This window comes from Chelon labrosus (assembly GCF_963514085.1).
Source record: "Chelon labrosus genome assembly, chromosome: 7".
In the NCBI taxonomy this organism is placed as follows: Eukaryota; Metazoa; Chordata; class Actinopteri; order Mugiliformes; family Mugilidae; genus Chelon; species Chelon labrosus.
The window spans coordinates 21299046-21319365 of record NC_140343.1 but is presented as its reverse complement, the minus strand read 5'-3'; the positions used below and the strand labels follow the sequence as shown (position 1 = coordinate 21319365).

General features: G+C 43.0%; 1 protein-coding gene across 4 annotated transcripts; it reads left to right on the top strand.

The window, feature by feature from the left end:
* Nucleotides 1–877: 877 nt before the first annotated feature.
* On the top strand, nucleotides 878–20243 carry tp63 (tumor protein p63). Of its 4 annotated transcripts, none has more exons than XM_084548942.1 (12): nucleotides 878–1037; nucleotides 5116–5373; nucleotides 12278–12464; nucleotides 12575–12690; nucleotides 13525–13634; nucleotides 13739–13863; nucleotides 14111–14193; nucleotides 14293–14417; nucleotides 16840–16985; nucleotides 17344–17491; nucleotides 18571–18664; nucleotides 18770–20243. In XM_084548942.1, exons 1-12 carry the CDS (start codon nucleotides 996–998, stop codon nucleotides 19061–19063), a joined length of 1728 nt encoding a protein of 575 aa, XP_084405068.1. In that variant the 5' UTR covers nucleotides 878–995; the 3' UTR covers nucleotides 19064–20243. The 4 variants fall into 4 exon arrangements, with proteins under 4 accessions (XP_084405068.1, XP_084405067.1, XP_084405070.1 ...); XM_084548941.1 differs by having other exon boundaries at nucleotides 13739–13875; XM_084548944.1 differs by lacking the exon at nucleotides 17344–17491 and having other exon boundaries at nucleotides 18770–18909.
* The last annotated feature ends 77 nt before the right edge of the window (nucleotides 20244–20320 follow it).

Below are 20320 nucleotides of genomic sequence, written 5' to 3'. Positions count from 1 at the left end.
GTGAAGCCCATGAGACTTAAAAGAGTATTTAAAGTAAAAAAATAAATAAAAAAAAAACATTCCTGTAAATTCCCAGCACTGGGGCATGTTTTGCTATATCAGTTTGCTAGCTAAAATATTGAAAATAATTTGTTGAAGTTAACTGTGAGGGCAGTTTTATTGTAGGCGTTACAATTACACGAGAGCGAGCTGGTCAGCGCCACATCATTACAGTATCTGAGAAACAATGCATGTTTTGAAAACAGATCTACATCAGTCATCTCTGATAGATACAAGCAATCTACAGGAGTCACATTGTGTTTCTGGGGGGCTCTCCATTCTTATTGCTTAGGGGTAGGAGAGGGAAGCAATTCTTATGCTAACTAGTTATTGTAAGTTTACCCTCCCAGCCCCAGACCACTGCTGTCACTCTGCAGCCTGCTGGCCTGCTGGACTTCTCTGTGATTATTAGTGGTGTAGTGAATCCACTCTGATGGTTTTTATTTTTTTTAATGCATTAAATGGAATCTGAGAATAAAGTCATTTGGGTGTGCTTGAGCTGAACAGTGGCGCGAAGATAAAACAAACAAACAAAAAAAAACTCAGTGAAGATGTAATATTTCTACACAATTAGGGTCAATAAGTGAAATGAGAAACTAACTGAGACGCAAGCAGTGATCGTTTTTGTCGTGGCCGAGATTGAGCACAGCTGCAAACTGCATAAATGATTTTATTTCCCAACATTCACCTCGGAGGAGCTCTGCAGCACTTCAAAAGAAGGATAAGGAGACAGTGCTGCTCTAAAAGATGGGTGTGGACTCGGACAGGTAGCACCTTAGACCCCTCCCCTTTCTTCCAGGTATATATGACCTTCCCATAGATTCCTATAGAAGCTTCTGCCTGTCCACTTTGCATCTGTAGTCCACATCACTCCTTTTGAGTGAGGAAAAGAGATTTGTGGAATCCTGGAGCCAGTGGAGCAAACAGCAGCAGCTCTGCTCAATCTCAGCGCCAACATGTTGTACCTGGAGACGGCGACCACACCATCTTACAGCGAGGTAAGATCAATGGAGGAACTGGTAATGGAGCATCAGCTTTGCCCGCATTCCTTTGGTTGGTTCCCCGGACCTCCATGGCATAAAGGAGACAGGAGAGTGAAAGGCCTCGCATTTTAGCATTCAAAATATACAGAATCATTATGGATTTGTATGAATCCTGTTTCGGGATACTTTCCGATTAACTAAATAAAAAAATGGCCAAATTACTTTTTAAAATCAAGTAATAATTTTTTAAAAAAGAAGGATTTAATGGGGGGATTCATTCCTCAGTTTTGGTGTTTTACCTCTGACAGTGTGTTATGTGTTTTTGTGAACATCTGTGTGTGTGTGCGTATCCAGAAAGCAGGGAATGTAAACACCTGGAGAATCTCTTGAGAATATTTCCTTCTTGTGAAATGGCTGCTGTCTGGCCAGGCATGGATATAGTCCGATAATTTTATTTACTAGTCTGGTTATTAACAATGTTTTTTTTAGTATTGTAAAACCTAACTTCCAGAAGAACTTAGAGGGCTTTGATTTTCTGGGGTGAGAAGTTCCTTTTCAGTGGAAGCCGTCTCTCATTAAAATGGTGCAGAATAAAAAGAAATGGAAGCAAATCATAAAGGTTAATTTAATTAAAAACAATGCTATTAGTGGGATACTCATAGAAACAGGCATTTTTTGTGCAAACATACTAAATGTTTTTACTCAAGACATCACTTTTTCATTATATATATAAGCTTCTTCAGTGTTTGGGGAAAATCTGAGATTCCTTTCCCATTTTTTACTCTGAAAGTACAAACATAATGATTGATGGATCTGTGTTTGCACAGCCCAATGTCAAACACTTTGAAAGTGTTTATGTTTGCTTAAGTGAATGAAATGTGAAAATCGTTTTGGACTGAAGTTAACACACAGTATGATTTCTACTACTGTAGATTCGGGCAATGACATAACTGATTGAGTTAATAGTTTTGCATTAATTCTATTTAACCATAATGGCAAGCAGAATATTTACCCTTAACAATATTTGAGATGCAGCAAACTGTTGTCCGTAAGTTCGTCAGTAAGGCTACCATTTTCCTTTGTCGCTCCTTCAATCAACTGTCGTTATTTTTTCTTTTCACCACACAAATTCCACATCCAACCACCATCCTAAATCCTAAGGCGAGTGAGCGGTGAAAGATTCTCAGATTGCAGGTTGCAGATAGCAGGTGTGTCAGGTCACTGTCTTTTAAGTTGTTGAGCAGGGGGTCTTTAAGTGGTGTCCAGCTCAGTCCCTCCGGTGTGTGAGGTGTCAGGTTCCCCCCGTCCCCAGTCTCCTGGGAGCCGCTGCAGCCATTAGAATGTGGCTGGCCAGGCGTTTATGTTTAGTCCGGGGTCGTAATTGCTTTAATGGTATGTTGATGCAGATACAATCACCTGCTCTGCCCACCCCAGCAGGTATAAGGTGCAGATAGACCCCCACCCAACCCCACCTCAACCCCAACTGTTGAGCCTTTAATGCCTCCCACCCCTGTGGTCACTTATCACAGACCCCTAGATGCTCTTATGTGCTGGCCCAAGGAACATGGAGCAGGTCAGCAGAGAGTTTGGAATGGGAGCTATTTCCCCCTCAGGCGAGGTCTGCTCTGGTTCCTGTCGTCTCTTGGTTGTTCAGTCAGTTTTCGGTGCACATTGTGACTATGTTACAGTAACAGCATCAGGATAACTCGTGCAGATTTAGATATACATTTTAAAGTTTGATAAGTTTCGTTTCTTTCAGTATAAAAATGTAACAGAAACTCATTGCTTCATGTGACACTATTAAGAAGACACTAATCACAAGGACTTAGTTGTCAGTTATCTACATTATCTACCAAGCAATAAATGCATAATAAATACAGTATTTCAAATGTTTTTGTAGACCACATAAAGTGTGTTGCCAGAAGCTTTTAAATGGCAAAGTGTGTTTAAAATGTCTTTGATCGGCATTGCTGATAATTCAGATTCCTCTACTGAAAACAGGCAATCACCATGGAGGTCAACTTTTCCCGCTGGCCTGAAATGTTTACCCCAGCATTTAAGTCAGACACACAAAAAAAGAGCTTGCAGGCCTGAAACAGACAGCACAGCCTGTAACAAACTTTATTAAAGACTGTTGAGGATGTCAAGACTGCTGATTTACTGTGCTTCTGCTTAGCAGCATGACATCCCAAAGGCCTAAACACAGCGTCAGCTATAAACAGAAGGAATTTTTAAGAGCTGCTAAAGTGGTTATTAAATGGTTGCTGTATTATAGTGGAATAAGATCTGATTAAAGGAAGCGAAGAGAAAGCCTGAAAATCCCTCACACTCAGCCCTTTTTAAAAGCTGATATCCCACTTCCAGACAATTAAACATTAAACCATCACGAGTTTAGGTGAATCTGGTCAATTATGGCTTTCTCCTCAAATCCTCATCTTTGATCCTTATATTCATTTGGACCATGTGAAGCATTACCGTGGGGCCCTGTATTTAATGTTAAGTAGTCGATGTCAGGGATTCTGCTTTGTGTCCCAGCTTTTATCTATCTTTGGTCTCAGGCCAGCATAAACCTTTTCTCTAGAACAATAATTTGGCATTGATAATTGGTGGCTGTCACATTCAGCATAGCAGCTGCCAGCATCAGGTACTGGGGGAGGCTGTGTCATCTCCCAGTGGCTGAGCGCCTCAGTGAAATTGCACCATAGTTCAAAAGAATCACTCTGATATATCATGATTGCTTGCTCATCACATACGGGAAAACAGTCCAAACAGGAAATTAAGTCACCCTCATAGTTTACATGGAAAACCGGGAATAGTTTCATTTTCCAAATGAACCTTCACAGATTTTTGCGTAATTGATAAACTTTTATTATTTTTAGTCACACCAGCTCAAACCACGCCCGTTTTTTTTTTTTTTTTCTGCACGGGGATCGGATGCACAGGTCCACTCTTCAGCCCATTGAGTTTAAACCTCTACAATGCATGTGTGTAATTAGGTCTTTGTGCGAGAGCGTGTGTTTGGGGAAGCCTCTTCCTGCGAAAGGCTGAAGGATCTCCAACAAAATGGAGTTTCCTCTCTTTCTTTGTGTGAGTGTGTGCGTGTGTGTGTTCCATTCACAAATCACTTGTCTCCTAACACCTGCATGCCCAACATAATTGTTCTCCAGACAAGCTCCTATAAGCTCTGGTGTCATTGTTTCCGGGGGGTTAAGCAGCCTTACACCGCACACACAGTGACCCTCATCCACACAGCTCGCTACCCTGTGGCGCTATTTCACAAGTATGTTGAAGTTGACTCGAATGACCTTTCTCAGGTGTGTCTGTCTGACTGGGTGAGTCTGTGTGTGTGCGTGTGTGTTTTTTGTACATAATAAAGCACCGTAATTGATTCATAAGTTCTTACATTGACTAACCGTTAAATAACCTACCTAGGGGTGTTTTGTTGGTCATCTGGCACAACACCTGGCAGTACAGTGGGTGTAAATCAGACAGCTGTGGTCAACCGTGCTTGAAATAAACAAGAGGCCCTGGAGAGATTAATGGCCGTCTAAAGAGCGAGAGCCATAGCACCTCGTCCAGGAATGTGCCGTTTATAAATGGAAAGGAATGGGGTGACTGGCAAGCAGAGCAAGCAGAGCAAGCAGAAAGGGGCTGGCTGTGACCCAGGAGAATTCTCCATCCTGTTTAAAGGCAGATATTTTAATTCCACTCCTCCTGTCTGAATAGTTTTGCTGGTGGAAAGGGAAGATGAAAGCTTGGTAGTAGCATGACATTGTTGTTGTATTTATTTGATACATGCTTTTGATTATTTTGCCCATTATGACTTTTTTATTTTTTTTAACGTCATCATTGACATTTCATTTTTATGCTCAGTCATCTACCAGTCTGTATCTGAAACTTCACTCTTTTCTCATGTTCTCAGTATAAATATTAACATTCAAACTCAACAGGAAGCACGACTACTGACCAACATTTTGAAGAGTGCTATGTCGGTCAGTTTGAAGCATCTTTAAATCCTTCCATAATGACTGAACTTTTTCTCTCTTGTTGTTGACCCCTCCCCTCTCCCCCATTCCCTCCATTGTGCCTCCAGTCACAGTATACAAACCTGGGGCTCCTGAACAGCATGGATCAGAACATTCAGAACGGTGGCTCAACCTCCACCAGCCCCTACAACAACGACCATGCACAGAACAACGTTACAGCTCCATCACCCTACGCCCAGCCCAGCTCCACCTTTGATGCCCTTTCTCCCTCACCGGCCATCCCATCCAACACAGATTACGCTGGGCCCCACACCTTTGATGTGTCTTTCCAACAGTCTAGTACAGCAAAGTCTGCCACCTGGACGGTAAGACCCTTATTTATTGAGCAGTTTGTGCTTAAAGTTAGTTTGGTTCCACCTCTATAGCCAAACACTGGCTCATGCATTTGTGGTATTAGCATGTTTACCTCAGTGGAATTTTTCCTAGAGGATATTTTTTATTGGTCTTCCTTAGAAGTTGAAATATGTTCCAGGCAATTTATGCAAATACTCTTACGTAAACCCAACTCAGAGTTATCCTTAAGGACAAGCTGTTCCTTAAGGACCAGTTTTAGCTGGATAAAAGAATCAATAATCAGTTTATGGATTATCACAAACAAGAACAGATTGGCTCTGTACAAAGATTGCAAAACAATCTCTCATGAGTTTTATCCATCAATGTGCTCTTTCCACTCCTTTAGGATAGTCTCAGATAGAGCCAGGTAAGTTGTCAGTCTCAACAAGCTGTCAGTGCACTTTAAAAACGAAATACTTTGGCTGTTGCACTGAGCAATTCTATTTCAGTTTTTCCGTGTCTTATTAGCAAGCTCCTACTTGTCGTTTTAATGTGTCTACCTGTCATCAAAAACAGGTCGTCATATGAGGCAGTGATTTGTCAGTGTAGAGGTTAAAGAGACACTTTACCCATGAACGCCTTATCTCACTGCTTGTGCTCTAGGCAGATTTAACTGTTCAGGTGTACAATATCTGAAAGTCCTCCGTTGCACAACCACATCTTGCAGGAAAGAATGTTACTTCAGATGATAGAGCTTCAAATCATTATTAAACCCCGGGCATGTTTTTTCCTCCTCTTACCGACTGAGGGAAAACTGAAGTGTACAGTCTTACTACATGTGCTAGCCTCAATGGGAGACGCTAACTAAAAAAAGACAAATAATTGTCCAGCCATGTATAAATAACATTGATGGAGGGTTAAAAAGAAACTCAACTGCCTTTCTGCATTCCACACTAAACCTATTTTAGCTCACAGCGACCGTGCTCTTGCCTAATCCAAATCACAACTGGGCCTAAGTTCAGGGAACTTTGTTGATGACAGAGGTAAACAGTTTTAATCGTTGCTCCAGGTGTGGTGATGCCCCATGCAGCTAGATGTCACCATGTGATGCTCACTAAAGCTACACAACCAGCTCCTCCTGCTCTGTCATTATGCATGACAGGGCTGGGGGACAGCTGTTGCATCAGTGCCCCACCTGCTTAGTTGTTTATGTGTCTATTCTGCAGCACTGGTCTGTGCAGTCATGTAAAAGCCTTACAAGTTCAGTGTATTAATGCACCCTAGCGGACAACGTAGGTGACAAGGTTGTGTCCCTGGATGTGTGACACGCCTTTCTTCAAAGATCAGTTTTGATTGGACCAAGGGACATGAACGTCGGGGACAGTGGGACATTAAAGCAACAGCCACCACTGCCAAAATCACAAATATCATATAAAAACTATTAGGGTTTCCTTTCTTGCAATCTTCTTAGGTGAGAGATTGTCAAAAAAATGAATCAAATGAACAAGCTTAGTAATAATGTGATTAGTGTGAGATTAATAATTAACAGCACACATAAGTCATCCCTGGCAAATATGTCAAAAAGTGACTGTTGGGGAAAAAAAAAACCTGGTGAGCTTACTGCACTGATTTTAAAGCACTGCACCTTCCAAGTGAAGTCAGGGAGTGCTGGGCGATCTCACCTTAATTCCTCTACCATGCCAAGTGTGGGATTGTGACATTTACCCATTTCCCACACTGCCTCACTCATCCCTCTTATTTTCACAGTCCAAAAACAAAAGTGTTTGTGTGATCTGCAACTGTGAGGCTGCTAAGAGCGTGGTTTGTGAGAGGCACGCCCCAGAGCCCTTTTAGGACACAACCCATCATAGACACATGTAGTGAAACAGACTGTGTCCCACAGTCATAACACATGATGCAAGACTGGTTTGATTGGTCTGACTTAATGTGGTAAAGTAGTGAATTGTTGCTTATTATTATTGCACGAAGTGATGTGTATATCTTCCCATGAACGAATCAACAAAAAATAATAGTAATAATAAAATACACAAAGGGAACGTACTCCTGTCTGAATTCTTGTTATTTAAAGTGTAGTTTTATTGCACATTTGAAAAACAAGCATGAAAATTAAATATATCACAGTAAAATAAAGTATTACTTAAAAAAAATGTAATTTATAGTCCAATTTGAATTCATTCTCTTCATATTCTCTTGCACAACAGATAATTTAATATAAATAGCTACAGAAGAGACTCATTTGTTTACGGGTTTTCATGCTTCCTCTTTCTATGTCAACAGAACATGATTAATCAAGGATTGAAACAACATTTTAACACTGTTGTTTTGTCACTTAATGTCCACTTTAAATGTCAGCATGTCATCTACCAGTGACTCTTTACCTAACTACCAAATGTAGTCACTCCTGTCAGGGAGGATTTGTCAGAACATAATGACCCTGTTTGGTTGTTCGGATTCTTTTCCATATAGGCTGAGAAAGACAGAGTCGTTTTGACCAGTCTGCAGCAGCAGTCTATCAGATTCCAAAGATTATAGCACTGGTTCTCATCTTGATGTAGGCTCCCTCACCTGATCTCAAGAAATCTTTGGCAAAGCTCCTATAATCTCAACCCAATAGCTCAACTGCTGGACTGCTGGACTGATGGCAGAGAGCCACTGAAGGTGTCACCACACAGCTTTGCTCTGTGCATAGATCTGCTAATGCTCCCTTTTTGAAGACCTGTGGGATCTTCCATGAGACTTAGTGGACTGTGTACTGTGCTTTTTGATGACTGTTCTTATGGAGACACACCTAATCCCTAACCCACACCTTAACCTCTTCCTGTCTGCAATGACTGTGACACACACAGAAAGGTGCAACACGTCAACATTTCCCCGAACCGTTCCCACACAGTTTCCTTGTTGCCACTCCTGCAGTCTCCATGGTGTTCCCTCCTTTAGAAAAAAAAGGTTTGAGAAAAAAAAACACTTGTCCAGGTCAAACCAATACACGGGTTAGAGATGTTTTATCTTCTTTGCTTTACTAAATTAATGGAGTGTTGAAAAAGAGGGAACCTTTGTTGCTATTGATGCGACTATTGTGAGGCTGAAGATTGGTTGTGTTTGCCATGTGTATTAACCACCACATATAGTCAAAGGAGAGGAATGTCATGGCCTGGGCTATCATTGGGACGCTGTAGAGCTCAGGGGGATTACAGTAATGGATTGAGGGCCTGTAGATAATACTTGTGTAAATACTGTGTGCCTCTTTCCTGAACCCTGTGCTCTTGGAGTGGGCTCCGTCTTTTTGAGAGAGTTAAGCTTGATGGTTGCATCTCACATTGCGCCGGAGGAGGAGGAGAGTCCTTGAATGCTCAAAGAGAAGAGTGTTCTAGCGAAAGGCAGCAAGACTCAGCTTGCCCCTGGAACATCTGCGGGCCCATCCCACGCCTCACGAGATGGGGCTGAGACTTGTTTGTGTCAAGAAGCTTGTCACGACTCGCCCATCACAGAGAGACAAGCCCTACAACTACAGATGGGAAAAGGTAGAGGGGAAATTTTTTTCAGGCTGAGTTGAAAGGGTTTTATGATATGAGCTGCAGGATTTGTTTCCTCCATAATATTCTAGGAAAAGCCCGTTCTCTCTCAGTTTAAATTCGTTTTTCCCTTGAACATACAACCCTGTACGCATACCTGCAGCCTTTTAGCTCAGCAGAAAACAGATTTGTACTGTCTTGGTATAATTATAAAAGGTGGATATGACATTTTGAAGCTATACTGAGTTCATGAGAGTTCTCAACTCAAGAATCATTGTTGTGTAAGACTAGAATAAGACAAACCTGTCAACTAGTAATCCCCTTGGGATTTTATTTGCAGTGAATTCAATAGAAGTTATAGTCATAGGTTGTTGGTGAGGGCAAGGATTAGACTGGACAATCCCAGAAGAGACGGATTAAAATCTGACTCTTTTGTCATTGGCCTCATTATGCCACATTCCATTGTACAAGTTCTTTCTGACAGGTGTTGTCATTGAGTTTGGTCGTCAAGATTAGTACTGAGGTTTGCAGCAAACTTTGATCTTTCAGAGGGGGAATGCAAACATGTTTATTTTCTAAAATGTTCAGTTTTACCACTTTTAAATATTCTTCCACAAAGCAGGTGCTTTGCTTCTGTTACAGAGAAAAGAAGAGAGGCAAAAAAACTCTTTGGATTATTGTTGAATTAAACAGGTTTGGGAGAAGCTGTAGGCAAGACATGACATGTCAGGTATGAAGAAGACAAGACCAGAGGCGCCAAACAGTGCTTGTTTAAGGCCTGATGTTTGTCAGGACTTGACTTCTGCATGCGCCCGCAGCGCCTGTCAGGGAGAAAAGAACGCTACAGCTGTGGGCCTGCCTCAACCTGTGCTGCACAGGAAATGTGTGTTTGTGCGTTCAAGTGGTGTGTGTGTTAGAAAGTAATTGCACAGATGTAGCATGGTCCAAGCCTCAGATCAAATTGTATGTTGCACGTAGTCAGATTATTATATGGACATACTTTCATTGTTAGGCTAGCTTTCAAACTGCAGTGTTGTTGGCCACGTGGCACTGAACATGTTTGTCCAACTGCATTGTACGGCTTCAGTCAGAGGATGTTGTGTTTATAAATACAGCCCCTTTAGGTCATTCTTTAGTTTTCTCCGCCTCGCTGCCATATGCCCCACTTGAACTATGTGTCAGGTGTGGCTCTTGCAAACACCAACAAAAGTTCTCTTTCAAATGATTGTGATTAAGCAGCTCTGCATTGTGCACTGTGTGTTCCTTGGCTGTGTAATTCACATTGTGACCAATGAAAGGCTCATAATTACATGTTAACACCTGAGCACCGCACCCTGAGTGAGCCACTGAATCCCATCAGTCAACTGGCTGTCCTCCACCCTGAACGGTGTTGGCTTTAACCGCGTGCTGCTTTCAGCAATCAGCAGCAGCTCCTGCTCTCACTGCTGAGCAAACACAGCACCAGCAGCACAGTTGTATACTCAAAGTTTATAGCTTCAGGGCTGGGATGGTTCTCTGCTGAGTGAGTGAGTCTGTATGGGTGCACCCGCATGTGTGTGTGTGTGTAAGTTTGAGACAGTAGGATATCATCTGAACAAACTTTGGTTTTCTGCCTCTTACACATCTCTGATTAGATCTTAGTGCTCCGAGTTGTGCTGTTTTTGCCTTCAGCTACACAAAACCAGCACTCTGTAATTATTCAAAACACCACATACTGACCCTTTACACAACACTCCTCTCCTTGTCTTTGCCTCATAATCTTCTGCTCTCTCTTTTGCTCTTTCCCTGTCTCTCTGCTTGGCTTCTCCACCTCATTTAGCTGATTGACAGAGGCGTACGGGGAGTATCAGGTTAGGAGCGAGGGGACAACTCCAACCATTCATCTTCTTTTTTTCGTTTTCTTTCTTTTTTTTTTTTTAAGAAGACTTTTGGGAAAGCTGCTTTGATTTTAAGGAAGTGTCAGTTCAGTCATCGTGTTGACGTACATGTCCCAGAGCTTGAACTGCGCTTATCAGTCAAGTATATCGTGGTAACTAGATGTGTTCATGCACAAATGGGCAATCAAAACACCTGATTGTATTTTATTTTTATAACCTCGCTATTTGCCTTAACATTTGATGTTATCTTAAGCAGCGAATATTTGCAGCACCATGTAGCGCTGTGCCATTATAATGAGATCACTTGAGGAAAGCAGTGTAGCCGAGAATTTGGGTTATTATTAACTTTATTAGCAGATTCCGTCGGTGGGTAAAATGCACAGCGGTAACGTGTGTAGTTGTGTGTAGAGTGAGAATATGGGAAAGAGAGACGAGAAGGTGCTCTGTTTAGGGTTTGGCCTGATGAAAGGAAAGGTTGTGCCTGGGGAGCGGAGTCGAAAATGTCTGTGCCAAGCTTGTGTAATACTTAAAGTCAGCACAGGCAGGTACTGGGATGAGCTCCTTTTCATTGGAACCACTCTTAATAGAGGTGGAATTTTATGTTGCATTGTTCTCGAACACAGCCCCAAGCGGTTTTCACAATGTTCACTTTTCTTCACTCAGAAATGAACCTGACAGGGAGATTTTCCCCTCCACCCCCACCCAGTGTCTTGTGCACATAGAGATTTAGAGCTCTGCTTGCACAGCAGTGATTTGAATGGTTTGTTTACACAGTTGGGTTATGCCTATTAGTAATGATTCAGTCTTTTTGATGGCTTACTGGTTATCAATTCTAACAGTGCCAGGGATCAAGGTACATCCATTATTCATTACTCTTGGCTTGCAAACTTGAACGTGTTCCAGTTACTGTGAGCAACCATAACATTTTGGCACCAGTCATCACGGATGGATCTGCTGTGACTCTGTGATTAGTCCCTCACTCTGTACTTGCAACTAAAACGGAGTCATTTTCATCCAAACACGCAAGATTATTTGCGCTCAACCTACTGTAGCTCTGGCCTGCCAGCCACTTCAGAAGCTGTTCTGTGTGATGACTAGCCATGAGATGCTTTAGCAGAGTACTACCCCCCCCCTTGAAGATGAAAGCCAGGCCCAGTTTAATTGCTCCTGGAGGGGTCCATTTTATGGCGCTCCTCGGAAGTCCCAGAGGCTCTCTGTAACATCTTTGAGGTTGCCCAATACACACTTGTAGCACCAAAACTTGTGTGTGTGTTTATTTAAGTAGGTCATAATCACAGTCTTGTATTTAACCCTTTTTGCTCCAGGGGAAACCAGAAGTCCACAGTCCAGGCAACAGGTGTTGCCAGATAAATTTGCGCTTTTAAAAAATCAGGAAAAACCGTTTGGAGCCTCAGAGCAGTTATATACATTACATTCCACATGTTGTTAACTGTTGCAGGGAGAGGACCCTCCATGAAATGTTTTATCTTTTGTAATATTTTGTCTTTTCTCTGCTCTCTTTCCAGTACTCAACAGACCTGAAGAAGTTATACTGTCAAATTGCCAAGACATGTCCGATTCAGATCAAAGTGCTGACCAACCCACCACAGGGTGCTGTTATCAGGGCCATGCCTGTTTATAAGAAAGCCGAGCATGTGACTGAAGTGGTGAAACGCTGCCCGAACCACGAGCTGAGCCGCGAGTTCAACGACGGTCAGTTTGTTGATTTATTAAAGAATAAATTCCCAGAGTAGACTCGTGTTTCACTTCAGCAATCATTGTTTGCTGTTGGCACTTAATGACACAACTCATGTTGCTTCCAGGTCAGATAGCCCCTCCGAGCCATCTGATCCGTGTGGAGGGAAACAGCCACGCCCAGTATGTGGAGGACTCCATCACTGGAAGACAGAGTGTACTAGTTCCTTACGAGCCTCCCCAGGTGAGCTGTCAATCATCCCGGGGCAAGTCCAGCTGAATGCCCTGTCAGCAGCACCTCACCACCTCAGCCTGACTCTGACTGATAGAGCGGCGACAGACACAGAGCTCTCCCACAGAGCTCTCCCAACAGCCTGGCCTCCATGTCCGGCCTCTCAGTCCCGACACACAGCAACTTCTTGCTCTTAACGCAAGAGTACGATCAGTACGAGGCCTGAGTGCAGGGCATGAAACAGCACTGTTCATGACAGCTTTAAGGCTTATTTATCAGGCAGTGCCACTACAAATGATACCAACAGCCATAACAAGTACTAGGAAACTGGATGATACAATAATAATAAATGTGAATTAGTATGCAAAACACCAATTTCAGGTGAGGGAAAGGGGACACTCAGTTTCACTTAATCAATTGCAATGATATTTAAATAGTCTTGACAGAAAATCATTTTGTATTGAATTGTATTGGTTATTATATTGAATATGCTCGGTTTTCATTAACTTTAAGGTTACAGTTAATGCACCACTAACCAAGACTAGAACCTTTTTTAACACTGCATTGATATTACCTTATATAACTGATCTGTCATTCATTCAAGAGAAATGTAGTTTCTTGACCCTGACTGTGTGTTTAACAGTGCCATAGAAAAATCAAACAAGCACTTTAACAGCAGTCTAAAGTAATGAAAGAAAAGACGTAATCCAAAATAATTCAACCTAAAGCATAACTAAAGCTGAAACTGAAATAAGATAAGCCTTACCCTGATTGCACCGAGTTTTCTGTCTGTCTTAAGTGCTGGCTTGTGTTGTCACTCAGCTTCAGTGTCATTCTCCTCCTCAGGTGGGGACAGAATTTACCACCATTTTGTACAACTTCATGTGCAACTCGAGCTGCGTGGGTGGAATGAACAGACGCCCAATTCTCATCATTGTCACTCTGGAAACCAGAGAGTAAGACACACTGTTATCACCTTCATCGTCCTCTCCGCCTGCCTGTCGTGCTCCCGGTGAAGCGGTGGAGTGTTGCTGACCGAGGTGTCTCTGTTCTCTCCCAGTGGTCAGGTATTAGGCCGACGCTGCTTCGAGGCCAGGATCTGTGCCTGCCCGGGCAGAGACCGGAAGGCAGACGAGGACAGCATCCGCAAGCAGCATGTAACGGACGCCACAAAGAGCAGTGAGGGTACGAAACGCCGTAAGTAGTGCTGGGGCTGGTGGCGGGCTGACGAGCTTTGGTCTTACGTGACATGCTGCGAGTGACGAGGACCCTCAACCACTGCACTCACTAACACTCAGTGCTCAGGGAATGCCGCTCACTCTCTGCTACTTGCCTGCCTGTCTCCTCGTTTCGTTTCCTCCTCCTGCTCTGGCTTAGGCTAACTCTTTAGCACATGACCAGATGTATTCACTCTTTATTCTCTTCCTTCCAGCCTTCCGCCAGGTTCCCCACGGCATACAGATGTCTGCCATCAAGAAGAGGCGATCCACAGATGAGGAGGTTTTTTGTTTGCCTGTAAGTGTCACTTTGCTGTTTTGGACTGTTATTTGGAAACTGCTCCGAGTGTGCCTGAGCTGCTTACTGACCACCGTCTATCTTCTTTCCCTCTTATAGATCAAAGGCCGTGAAATTTATGAGATTTTGGTAAAAATCAAAGAGTCTCTGGAACTCATGCAGTTTCTGCCGCAGCACACAATAGAGTCATACAGACAGCAGCAGCAGAATCTACTTCAAAAACAGTGAGTACCAGTACTGATCGTTAATAAAGTGAAGCTCATCTGTTCTCAGGCTCATTGTGAAAGACAGACCTACATTACTTGCAAGGTTCACCCTTGAGTTCAAATGCTACGTGTGTCTCACTAAATGTCAGTGTTTGCTTGTTCAGTACCTTGTTTTAGTTTAAATAGTTTTTGTTTTGAGCAGAGTGCAGTGATGACTAACTGACTTAACATGACTGACTTGGAAAAGCGGATTGCACTGATAAAAGCTATGCATGAGATTTTTTGATTGCATTTATTGCTGCCGCTGAAGCGTTGCAGAAAAGCTGATAGTAATTGCTCCAAAATAGGTGTTATTCAGTGTTTACCGGCAGCGGAGAATTTACCCAGAATTTGCTCAATGCAGGCAACTTCAGAGGGTGAGCCTTGCACCGTGTAGAGCTGTTTTTCTTTTTTTTTTCTCCCTCCTGTTCTCTCATGGGATGTGAGCAAAAGCTGATGAATCGTGACAAAAGTACCTGACTCTGCTTTGTTAGGGAGAAGCTTCCAAAGGGCAGGGTAACGCCTTTGGGTGCTTTGCCAGGTTTGCACAACAGCACCAAACAAAATCCGTTCCTCAGCCTCATCTATTCATTTCAGCATAATTAAAACTGTCTCCGAATTATGTTCACACACACTGTTCTTGTCACGCCCATTTTACTATAAGCCATGGAAACGGGGAGATGGGTGTAGGTGATAGTTTGACAGCCCTGTGATGATAATTACTGCTTATGTTATAGTTTCCCATTAAGAGACTGGCACACAGCGCCGCAGTGAGGTAGTGTTTGCATTAGCTGTTTGTTTCCTGCTACCTGTCAGGCCCATAAAACACTGAATAAAGCAATTTAAAAAAACCCAAAAACTAAATATTTCCAAGATAGATTTCAGATTTGAGTCGTTTTGTTGAATACTTGTTGGATTCTAACGTCATTTAAAGGCAGACCATTAAAAGCGGTGATTTGCCTTTCTTTATTTACTCTGCATGCCTTTCCTAGTTTTCTTTGTATATTCTCAGAGCTAACACAGCTCTCTTCTTCTGTAATTCATAACTCTTTCAATGTTTCGTCTCCACCTCCTTTGAAATAAAAGGTTTTGTCAGCAGTGAGTGTTTAAGACCTTTTCTTTCCCTCCACTGTGTGTCTGCTCAGTAACGCCACCTCGACGTTCTCGTTTTGAAATGCTGTGATCCGTGTGTGCATAGTGCCATCTCCTGGACAGTGGTGATAGTGCAGCACATTGGGATTACATGGGCTGTCTGTCACACCCATTCTTTGCGTGTCTCTCTCCATCACATCTGTTGAGCTGTTGTCTGAACCTCTGGGCCTCTGGGTCTCTCACTTGGTTCTCTTCTGTCAGTGAGCCCTTATTTCTGCTCTCTTTCTCTTCTTTCCGGTTCCTCCCTGCAGCCTGATAAAAACCCGTCTGGGTAGCCAGCTCCTGGAACCTGCAGGAGAACAGAGGCGGCGCTGCAGCTACTCCTGAAACTATGCCCCACATTCCTCCTCCTCCTCCTCGTCCTTCAAGTTGCACGGACCTCCTCTCTGTCTCCTTTTTTTATCAACTTTGAGTTTTCTTATCTACTTCCTTCTGTCTGTCCTGGGATCTGCACTAAGGATATGAACTTTCTGTATCTATGATCTGTTGCTGCTGCAAGATCCTGGAATATGAAAATGTTATTCAGCCGTTACAGACTGTGTCAGTGTGTCAGTAGGCTGCAGTCCTCCATGATCCTCTCCTGACTACTGGCTTTACTGTTATTTGATCATTTTTTGACTTGCATGTTTTGTTTCTGTCCATAAAAGCTATATTACTGTTGTTGTGGCACCACTTTATCTCATGCGTAATGTTCACCCCATTCAGCCTTCCAGACTGAAGTTGGGCAGGAACCAAGCTGAACTTAGTTTATCTATCATACTTGACTCACAGAACTTACTCTAGTGAATGTGTTGCCTTTGCATCGTCATGAGAGCTGGACTCAAACCTTTGTGGGGTATAGGGGGAAACTGACTTTATTATTGAGAGATTTTTTTTTTTTTTTTTTTTTGCTAATGCTGGTCATGTTTTTTAAAGTCACTGCAGGACAGTTTGTGTGTTTGTTTTTAACTTTCCTCAGTAAAATGAGTTTTTAGATGTGCACTTTGTGCTTTGCAGAGCAGATCTGAACCTCAGTGAATATTCTGTTTGAAACAGATGATTGTATTTTAGTGGCTGCTGCACTTTTGTCTGTCAGAATATAATAAACTGCTTTTTTGTTTTGCTTGAAAGTGGTCCTCTTCTTAAACGAATGTGACCAAAATGTAATGTTCAGAGGCGTTGTAGTCCCCATGAAAGCTCAACGGCGACAGGTCCTGAGTCTGCTGAGCCATGTCAGTAACAGCCTGTCACCTCCTCTCTCCTACCATAGAACTTCGATGCCGTCTCAGCCCTCCTACGGCTCCAGCTCCCCTACTCACGGAAAAGTCAACAAGCTGCCCTCTGTCAGCCAGCTCATCAACCCCCAGCAGCGTAACACACTCACCCCATCCAGCATGTCTGGAGGCCTCACTGACAGTAAGTGTGCCCCTTTGTTTCTCTTCCTGTCTGTCTCGGGCTGTAGGGCCTCAAACCCTCCACCAGTCGTTCTGTCCCTCCTGGGTCTATTGTATATGTATGAGAACAGCATGTCTGGGCAGGCAGGAGGAGCCCTGAACACCCCCTACCTACCTACCTACCTACCTACCCCCACCACTTCCTCCTCAAAGAATGTGATCCCTGTGAGATTCTCCCGCAGGACCTGTTAAGATGCATTATGTGTCATGTGGAGAGTAACCTCTGAACGTCCCCTCCCACTTTACAGACGATGTTTCGTAACCTCTAAATGGCAGAGCAGTAAATAGACGGCTCACAGTAGCTCCTTTTGTCTCTGCAGTGACTCCTATGATGGGCACTCACATCCCCATGAACGCTGACATGAGTTCACTGAGCCCCACACATGCACTGCAGGCACAGCTACCCCTGGTGCCCTCCTCCCACTGTACTCCCCCTCCTCCATACCCCATGGACAGCAGCATCTCCAGGTACCTTCATCCAACCACAGTGCGATACATCCACAGCTCTTCTTATTTTTCCTTTCACCCACCTTGAGGGTCTTGTATTTACCGTTAAATGTGTGGAGGCACAAAGTGTTCAGTGTTAAATAAATACCACATTTTAAACAAATCACACGACTGAACACTAATCATTTCTCTCTATTATGTACTGTAATCACACTTACATGAGTTTTATTTCATAATGGCATTTCTTTGACGGTGGTGTTGTCACCGAGCACCGCCCCCCCCCTCACCTTTGAGCCAATCGCATGCCCTACACCTCTCTGAGGAATATTATCAAAAGCTACCTGCTGCTAACACCAGACAGCTACGCTGGTCTGGGCTGTGAGGGGGTGGACTCAGTTTACTCTGCTCTGTTTTCATTGTAAAAAAACACGTCTCGTCTGGTTGTTATGGGATACAACAGCCCGTTAACTGGCAGTTGTTGGGGGAGCAGTGACAGCTCCACTGTCAGGAAAAATTAGATGTGACCTTGGGGAAAGCGCCATTTGAAATAAAAACGAACCTTTTTGAAATAAAAGGTGCACCGTACTCTTAAACTATGGGGATAGTTTCATAATAAATGTTTATTTGTCCCTTTTCATTCCTTTTATTCATGCATGCCATTCTTTAAAGTCTTTTTAAAGGCTTCCATCATTAGGAATTGAATAAACTGTACTACACTGTATGAGATTTAATTAACTGCATTCATTTATGTGGCTCAACTATAAGAAGCACTTTGGCTGAGGTCATGTAGCCAAAGTGCTTCTTATAGTTGAGCCACGTAAGTTGACCTCAGGATTTAGTTTAGCCATGAAGAGGTCCATATTAACGGTGACACCAGACCTCTGGCTCTGTGTCCATTCTGAGCCCACAGCAGTAAAGACCAGTGAAGAAACTGCTTCATATGTTAAATGTAGTCAGAGACTAGATGATGGTGGTGATGATATGTCCAGTTTAAGTCTGGTCTGAAGTAGAATTTACTGCCAGGCACAACTAGTGTATTCAAATAAAGCACGTGAACTTGTTCCACCTTTAAACCTGTGCTCGTCCTCTTCCTCCTGCAGCTTCCTCATACGGCTGGGCTGCGCAGGCTGCTTGGATTACTTCACAGCACAGGGCCTAACCAACATCTACCAGATTGAGAACTATAACATGGAGGTGAGCCCTTGCCTATCCAACACGAGTCATTTGATGGGTTAGAGAGAAGGATGACCCCCCCGTCCCCCTGCGAATACTAACGCTCCCCTGTGTAATGACCATTAGGACTTGTCCAGGCTGAAGATCCCCGCGGAGTTCCAGCACATCATCTGGAAGGGCATCATGGAGCACCGACAGACCATGGATTTTTCCCCTCCCCACATAGTGCGCACCACCAGCGGAGCCTCCACCGTCAGCGTGGGCTCCTCTGAGGCCAGAGGTGAACGCGTCATCGACGCCGTGCGCTTTACTCTGCGCCAGACCATCTCCTTCCCGCCGCGCGACGAGTGGTCCGACTTCTCCTTCGACCTGGATTCTCGCCGCAACAAACAGCAGCGCATCAAGGAGGAGGGAGAGTAAGACGACCGCCGTCTTCCTCTCAGTGCTCCTGCTTCTCATTTCACCCCTGCCGATGGAACATTTCATTTGAAAACCTGGTATTAGTGCAAACACTGCTGAGAACAAAGTACATAGTCACACGGAAATGCACTTATTTACATTTTTGCTCTAGTTCTCGTTACCGCAGAGGAGAGATTAATGGTGTTTAGCAAAGGTGCATTTTTTTTTTTATTTCTTGAGCACTTAAGAAATGCTGAGGATTTCAAGATTGCTTTGTGGTTTTGTTAAGTGTTCACAATTCATTCCCCTGTTAAAGCATGACTGGAAACAAACCTGCATTAAAGGGCTTATTAGGGCTTATATTTCTGCTATGAAAGTGTATTTTAATTTGTAATTCTTTTACGTTTTCACCATTATGGCTGTTAGTCTGGTACACTGGTGTTCATTTGTGGCAGAAGTCAGCGTTGATTGTATACATTTCAAACATTTCCTCTCAGAAGTATTATGTCATTTGATGGGCAAGTTATTTTCTGCTGTAGCTTCTATATTTTGCATTTTTTTTAATGTGTTGTGTGACCACTGCATCACCTTGAGTCAGGTTGTGAAGTATGTGTGTGTTCAAGTGACAAATGGTCATTCATTTGATGTAGCCATATATAGGCCTAATGCTCTTGACCCAGTGTTTTACAGTTACACGATACTATGACTGATGTCCTTTTGTTTATTCTCGTTTACTGCTGTGCAAAAGTGGTTGTGATTGCATTTTGAGAGCAGGCTTTTGCTGCGGATGTCTAGCACAAGTATTTTTTTTATTCATGAACCATGTTTTGGTAGAGGTTTATTTCATTTGATAACTGGCCAAAACCAAATCTAAATGTATATAAAATTTGTATAGTTCTTTTTTTTTACGGTCACCCTAGAGGAAATGCATGACTCTGATCATGAACCAAACATATTGATGTGAATACTGTCTGGTAGCTCTACCAGTAAGAACAATGTTTGTTTTCAATGTGTGTGCCCAGCATTAACCCACAGGCCAAGTTCGGATTTGTTTCAGTAGTCTGCGTTGTTAGAAAGCAGAAACCAACTGCAGTTTCATATTTTTGTATAATGTATTGTAAATATGTTGCAATATATCAAGGGTATTTTGATATAAATTTGAAATAAATATCCATACTTGCTGTATTGCATGTTAACACTCCTTTGTGTCAAGTTTGTTTCTTGAAAAAACAAAAGAACAAAATCTGCTTCTACAAACATAACAGTGCATAAGTGTGA